Source organism: Octopus bimaculoides, chromosome 5 (genome assembly GCF_046866305.1).
Source record: "Octopus bimaculoides isolate indiv1 chromosome 5, ASM4686630v1, whole genome shotgun sequence".
Taxonomy (NCBI): Eukaryota; Metazoa; Mollusca; class Cephalopoda; order Octopoda; family Octopodidae; genus Octopus; species Octopus bimaculoides.
The window spans coordinates 112,112,271-112,119,770 of record NC_142932.1 but is presented as its reverse complement, the minus strand read 5'-3'; the positions used below and the strand labels follow the sequence as shown (position 1 = coordinate 112,119,770).

Genomic DNA, 7,500 nt, shown 5'->3' with positions numbered 1-7,500 from the left:
TCTCACACTCAGTCACGCGCGCAACCTACACACTACCAGAAAGCACGTTGTCTCCAATTTCTATCACACTCATCAATGCTTTTTCTCTTATTCAAGCTAATTTTGTTTTTAGCTTACGCCATACCCTCCAAAGCCTATCCTATATTATCGTACATCCTCTCTTAAATAAATACTATTTCACAAAATTATTTTTATAAGCATAAACTTACTCAGTTTCTTTTCTCTTTTCATCATTTTCGTGATCAGAAAGTAAAATATGTTGATATGGTTTCGTATAATCGCTAGTACATACCATATGACAATCCTACAGTTGTATAATTAATTTAAGTAGTATATTTGTAATATTTCTACGACTTAGTCACACAGAAGGAAGGGCAGTACCCATGAGCTTTCGGCAGGACCTCCGAGGCGAGTGAGAGGGGATAAAACCGGAAATATGGTCCGAATGATTGCGACGGAGATGGGGCTCAACTTAAGACACCCACGGACCAAAGTAGTGGTGTTGAACCGGGCAAAAGATTATGTCCGTAAATTTATTGAAATGGTTCTGTATCAACGTAAAAAGAATCATTATATGAATTTAATGTAATATATTTGTGCTTGAAACAAAATCACGGAGAATGATGGAAATATATTGTGAATGACACCAGGTCACCTAGTGTCACTAATAATAGGAGAGTACCAAGAATAATACATCCGTATGTTTGGTAATGGTAATCCAAACGTCTTCAAAACTTGAAATTTGTAGTGTAATCGTCTTTTGAAATTTACCACTTCTAAATGGAAGAACTAGTTTATCATTACTGAATAGAAAATATAATTATTACACTTGTGTTCGTGCACCACAGTTTGATTGATGGTATATTAGGAACACATCAACCTCATTTTATACTTCATTAAAAAGCAAAAGAAAAACCCAAATAAATTGAACATAGAATCTTACCGAAACCTCCAAAAATATATCAGTGAACATCGTGAGAAAGTATCAGAACTTTTCTGCCACACTAGTACAATCCTACTGCGTAAATAAACTGTAATGACAAGACAATGTGACTTTCCTAAAAACTCGAGGTTGTGCAAAAGCGATAAATGATTATAAGTATACTTATGGATGTTCATTGCCGGAAAAAGAGTTTTGATCTAGGTGTGGTATGTACAGATTGTTGCTAGAGAGAAGCGAAACAAAACGGACTCGACATTTTGTCTTGTAATATAAACATGATTTCCGTATATGAAGGAGTATCGGATATCCTTTTTCATGAGGTCACTTATATCATCATTATTCGAAATCACAGTGGACATTGTCTCGTCATTAAATATAGAAGCTAATAATTTTTTTCCCTCCTATTTTGTACGCGGAAACATTTAGAACGTTTGAATTAATACTATAATGACAAAGTGCATTTGGTTTAGGGTTTTATCACATTATAACTCAATTGGCATTCACTGTAACTAGAAATTGGAAAGATTAATAACATTATACGCTTCACAGTGACATGTACAAATAAATGAGTTATAAGGAAATTGACCAAATGGCTTGAAATATTTCATATGCAGTTATGCCCATCAGTTAGCTATATATGATGTATATGAGATAGCACTGGGGGAATAATGTAGTTAAGATAATCGGTATAGAAAAGATACACGGATGGGTTGAAAGGCAACAACAACTTGTTGAAAGCGTAAAAATATGACCGTCCATCATGAAGTTACTTCGGAAACTATCTACTTTATTTCAGACCCGGAAGAAGCGAGATGAATTTCGAATAGACAGACAAAAATTCTAATTTCGTAAGTGCCTAAAGGCATTTTGTACGTATTAACCATAAAAGCTTTGCTGAAAGGAAAAGGTGGACAGCAGGGAATTAAAAGATCTTGTTTACCAGGAATTTTGATTCGATGTAATCTTTGGTAAGCGCGGCGACATCTCTGAAGTAATTTATTGTCATTACGTTAAGTTCTCATGCTAATTTCTTGTGCATGTATGGATATATATATATATATATATATATGTATGTAAGGTCACTATTTGTGCTACTGGTAACATGTAACCCAGTAAACCCTGTCGCATGATCTGGCTGTCGGTACCTAGACCTGCAGCCCTACCAAACCTGCTTCGTAAGGAGAGTGGTTTTAGTTGGACACAATACAGGATAAAAAGCAAAGCCTGCCAAAGGACAAATGAACTCAGTAGAGTCAACGGCCATACGAAAGCTGGGAGTGAAAGACTCCAAATCTTTGTTCTCTCTCTCTCGGAAAAGGAAAACTGATGTAATACCTGCGGTTATGTCTGCATCTAATGATGTTGACTACTACTCCTTTTTGGACAAATTCGAGTACGTTGTTTAAAGAACAGGATTGGCCTTGTGCAGGGCCGGTCTCAGAGTTACTGGCACCTTGGGCAAGCTGAACTTCGGCATGTACAAGCTGATGGTCGTAGAAATTTCTTTGTCTTTGTCACGCCCTCCTTGGCGATCCGGGTGACTTCCCGAGTTGCCGGTACCTTAAGTCGGCCCTGGCTTTGTGCAAGGCCTTTTCTCACTTTAAAAAGTTCCAGGCACAAGCATCACTTAATTCTTAACACCTCTTATGTGTTTCTTACTATAGCTGACCGTAACTGAAAAACAAAGCACTGAATGAAAATTTCCACGAGAGAATGGAGGCATGTGCCAGCATAGGTGGAATCTGTCTGAAAACCTGCTACAAGAAGTATCAATCGTTGCTACATCCGTGCAAAAGACCGCAGGACAAAGAAGATCCTTGTTATTTTAAGAGAACAATCAAACGATGATATGGCTCTAATTCAAGTTGCAGTCATCATGAATATGTATGTATGTATGGATGGATGGATAGTTCTGGTAGGCACTGGAAAAAGCTTTGCTTTGCATCACTGAAAAGGTCAAATAATACCAAAACATATCCAGAGTTGCTTCTCCGCGGACAAAGATCAAATTAAATTAATGTTAGTCTTCCACCTTAAATTTATTTCTTTATTTCCAGCGTGCGAAATTCAAATTTTAATTAATTTAGATTTATGAGTTGCTGCCTTTTTACCTGCAAAAGTAATTTTAATTGAGTTGTTTTTTCTCTTTGCTCTCTACATTAAATGTATTAGCACTAATTCAACTATTTTATTTTATGCGGATGGTGTCCTTAGGCAATAGCTCCTCGGTAACATCTTTCCTTAGATCTTCAACTTCTGATGGCGCTGTCGTGACATGTATATTTTGGGGCACTTTTAATACCTGACACTCATTCTTGATGCGAAATTGTGTAGTTTATTTTTCTTACAGGCGCTGGCATGTGTTCAAACCCTTGCCAGGTTTGAACACAACTGGTTTCTTCCATCACCAGCGGGGAGATGAATAGCAGCTATTTCTAGTGGTCGAGCGTCTATCATTGACAAGACCAAGGAAGGTCGAAATCACGTGATCTGGTGGTCTTGGTGCTGGGGATGGCGGAGATTTATCTCCTTGCTAGTGATATAAATAAGAGAGCATTTTGCACCAAAAGCCAATACGAGAGTTTCCCCTCATGGTAACTACCACAGTATAGTTTATCCCAACAGAACATCCATGTTTAAGTGGGGATAAATATTACCTGTCGGTAATAAAGTAACAACTCAACTTGTACTTTACTTATCATCCCCGAAATAATGAAAGGCATAGTTGATTGGGTGGGATTTGACTCCAGAGCGCTAACGACTCTGATAACTCATCGCTTGAGAACCAGTAAAGCGGGGTTCACATGATTTTGTTGCTAAGGTACATGTACAATAAATTAGTTGTACTTCTGCCGCAGACAAAATATCTTAACTTTTTTAAAAATACAATTCCTAATATTTAATTATAAAAGTATAACGGATTTTTTTTTAAAAATCGAGTGGTTATGGGGGGGGGGACCAGTAGAGCAAAAGATAAATCAAAAGGGTCCACAGGGAATAAATGGTTGAGAACCACTGGCTTAAACAAACGAATGAAAGCTTTTTGACACATTCTCATTCTCTGCGAGCGTGTTTGGTTATCATAGGGAAGGAAGGAGTGTTCATACGTTACTACAATGTGTAATTCATTGCATATTAATATATTCGAAGGGAGGAGAAAAGGTTAACTTGATTTTCGGCCACATATGTTACAGACTACTCTATATAAATAAATGCTAGTGTGTTAATAATGAGCGGGTAGATAAATAGAGAGATAGACAGCACTGATTAAGTCGGCTCGGTAAAAATATCTTTTGGGAGCTGTGGGTTAGATAAAGGGGTGGTAGCTGTATTTTTGATGAGCTCGCGTTTAAAAGAGGCTGTATTGTTTTAGATTAGAGATTCATGTGCGTGCGTGTGTGATATTGAAGGTGTGAAGGCAAGTTGCTTAGTGGTTAGGGTACTCAGCTCAAGATCGTAAAGTCATGAGTTCGATTCCCGTCAGCGCGTTCCGTCCTTGAGCAAGACACTATTTCACGTTGCACCAGTTCACTTAGCTGGCAAAAATGAATTGAACCTGTATTTCGAAGGGCCAGCCTCATCACATTGTCACACTGAATCTCCCTTACAACTATGTTAAGAGTACAGCGCAGTGCTCAGTCATTTGCACGTTAATTCTACGAGCAGTTGATTGGATCAACTGAAACTACGTCTTCGTAACCGACGGAGTGCCGGTTTAGTTATATTGTAGGTGAGGAAATGTGTGGATTAGTGAATATAGAACTGTCATTGGGTTAAATCTATATTTTCTCGCGGTTTCTTAAAACTGATAATTTTTACCAAGCACTTCGGTATGTAAACACCATTATCGGTAAAGAACTTATTTAAAAGTTCTTATAAATTTATAAACATAATTAAGGGATCAGCAACAGTTGCTTCACCACATACCGAAGTTCAGAAATAGCAGCTAAAGTGCTAAAACTCCAACAGATAGCAATACTTGTAACTCACAAAGGCAAAACAAGAAGAAGAAAATAACGAAACTAACCAGTCTTAGTTAATCATAGACGCGTTTCTGGATCAGAACAGTGAAAACCTTCATTTCCTCATCAGTATGATATTCTAGTTTGCAAATTTGAAGATGCTGGGAACCATGCATGCTCGACCGAGCGACATCGTGCATCAACATAATATAAGCAATTATGTGTGTGTGTGTGTGTGTGTGTGTGTGTGTGTGTGTGTGAGTGTAGCGTCCAAACATTTATTAATACGAAAGAAAATCACCGGAGAACCCTCATCCAACTCTTCCAAATCCTTCTGTCAAAACAGTATTGAAACCATTTGTGGGGATTTTTTTTATCACAGCAACTGGTCGCACACCACAAGGTTTAACGGAATCTACTGAGGCAAGCCAGAACGCTCGCAGCATCACCAAGGGCGATGGCGTGGCTAAGGCGTTGGGAAAACCAAGCGCCTTCACAGGCATCACCTCGGTGAGGCGAGCTGCCAACGTTGACAAGAACTTCGCAGTTAGTGGCCCAGTACCCCCAAATGTCTCAAACGCTACAGGTTGAAAGAGATAGTCCACTCTCAGGTCCCGATACTTCAGAGTTTTCTTCCGTTCGGCTACGGAAGCAGTGACCCTCCCATTAACTGCAGCATCTAGGATGTGAGAGGAAGCAAAGGAGTCGCAGACTGTGGCGTCCCAAATGAGGCACCTACCTCTAACCAACGGACTGAGGGTATTTTCTATTACTTCTGGACAACTCCGACGGCTCCAGAACTGAAGGGATATTAATCCGAACAAGGGTCCTTTTAATGATTAGGTTTAGTTCGGTGTGACGAGCGAAGTGACCATCCTTTTGGCAGCAAGACAGACCGTGAAGACCTGTGGGGTCGAGGGGCTTACTACAGCGGCATCTCAGTCCCCTACAGACGTTAGCTCCCACTCTGAGTGCGATGGAGATGCGGAGTTCATTAGACTGAGTAGACCTCTAATGTTGGCCACAGGCAGGGTATCTATCCAGTCTCCTGATAATTTTGCCCTAGCTGAAAGTAGGCGACACCTTGAAAATTGATCAGATTGATCAAAGAGAGAGTTGAAAGTGGCACCTGAACGCAGATTGTCCCATACTTTGTTTCTTTCTATCCTCCACTGTAAACGGAACTGACAAACCCAGGTCCCTCCAATGTGATAGAGCTTCATCCATCTCCCTGTTGGCCTGATGTTGCCTATCAAAGGGGAGCAAGCGTGGATGGAGGAAAGAAAACAAGGAAGAGATAAAGACGAGCACTTGCGCAAGCCTGAGTGAACAACATTAACTCTGGCGGTGAGATTCGGGTGGGGTGCAGGCAGGCTAGCTGTAACGGGAGTGGTGAGCTGAATAAGGGGAGGTGGGGGAAGGTTAGCGAAGGAAGTAGATTACATTCCTAATTATTGTAATCAAAGCATAGTTATTAACTCCCTATGTGTATCGGATGTTAATAAAAGAGGAAAAGATTCACAGTAAGAACTCGAGACAGATTATTTTTGACATAATGAATACGTTCCCTTTCATGAGGTCCTGGAAAGAAAAAAAAAACCAAGACTTAGCTCGTACATATAGGGCTTTCCTATAAGTAGGTTATCTCCCTTGGCTAGGCGGCGCTCCATGTAGATAAACTTCCGGAGGCTACCCACGCCATTGTTATTGTTTTACGTCTTATCATGGATATAAAGCAGCTTGATGATTCAGCTATCGAAGTACTTACTGTGCCTGAGTTAAAGAAATATTTAAGATTATATGGACAGTATGTTACTGGAAGAAAGGCGGACTTGATTGAAAGGTTGAAAGGTATAAAAATTCTGTCGATATGTCAACAAAGTAAATTCATCGGACGATAAGTCTGAAGTATCGGACGATACTTCAGACAGGAATAAGCAGAAGCTTATATCTCCTCTCGGTGAAGTATTGCCTGATCTAAAGATCTTTGTAAGTTGCCGAATTTCACAGATAATGACATAATTACCTCGTGCTACGGATGAAAGCAAAGCAACAGTTAAGGAGTGGCATATTTTACCACGACAGACACGTACACAGCATCGAATACCACGATGTGAGTGAAAGCTGCTCTCACTGTATTGTCCGGTGTCTGGTAATCCCTTCGATACTGACATCAAACCAAAAAAAGAATCCTGACCACAGAGTGTGGGTAATTATATCAAATGTCACTGGCAATGTGCATTCAGCTGATTGCAACTGTTAAAGCAAGTCACTGAGCATGCGTACATGTCATACGGGAGAGTTCCAATCAGGGGTGGATAGCACCTTATAGGAAAGCCCTATATCTATGTGTACTGCTATTATTTAGTGTAGTTTTTGTCTATTCTTTTCCTTTCTACGTAGCTCTGCCTGTTTGGATCATCCGTTGAACATGCTGAGATCACTCGAAGTCCAACTCGGTGATTTTATTTTTGTTATGGCCTCTCTGCAATCTTTCACGCACAATAAAGTTGCTTTTTTCGACTGAGTTAAACAAAAGCGTTTTGAGATAGGAAAATAAAATTACCTCATTGTAAAAATATTTTATTTACTAGT

The 7,500-nt window shown here is 39.6% G+C and overlaps 1 protein-coding gene across 2 annotated transcripts in view; it reads right to left on the bottom strand.

The window, feature by feature from the left end:
• LOC106868397 (retinoic acid receptor gamma) overlaps positions 1–7,500 on the bottom strand; it is an 87,010-nt gene that overhangs the window by 62,454 nt on the left and 17,056 nt on the right. Inside the window, exon 1 of one of the 2 annotated variants that reach the window (XM_089352956.1) lies at positions 944–1,075. The exons of the other annotated variant lie outside the window; for it this stretch is intronic. Within the exon in view, the coding sequence (XP_089209082.1) occupies positions 944–973 (30 nt within the window). The 5' untranslated portion in view covers positions 974–1,075. Of the gene's footprint in view, positions 1–943; positions 1,076–7,500 lie in introns of those variants that run through there. 2 annotated transcript variants of the gene reach the window in all.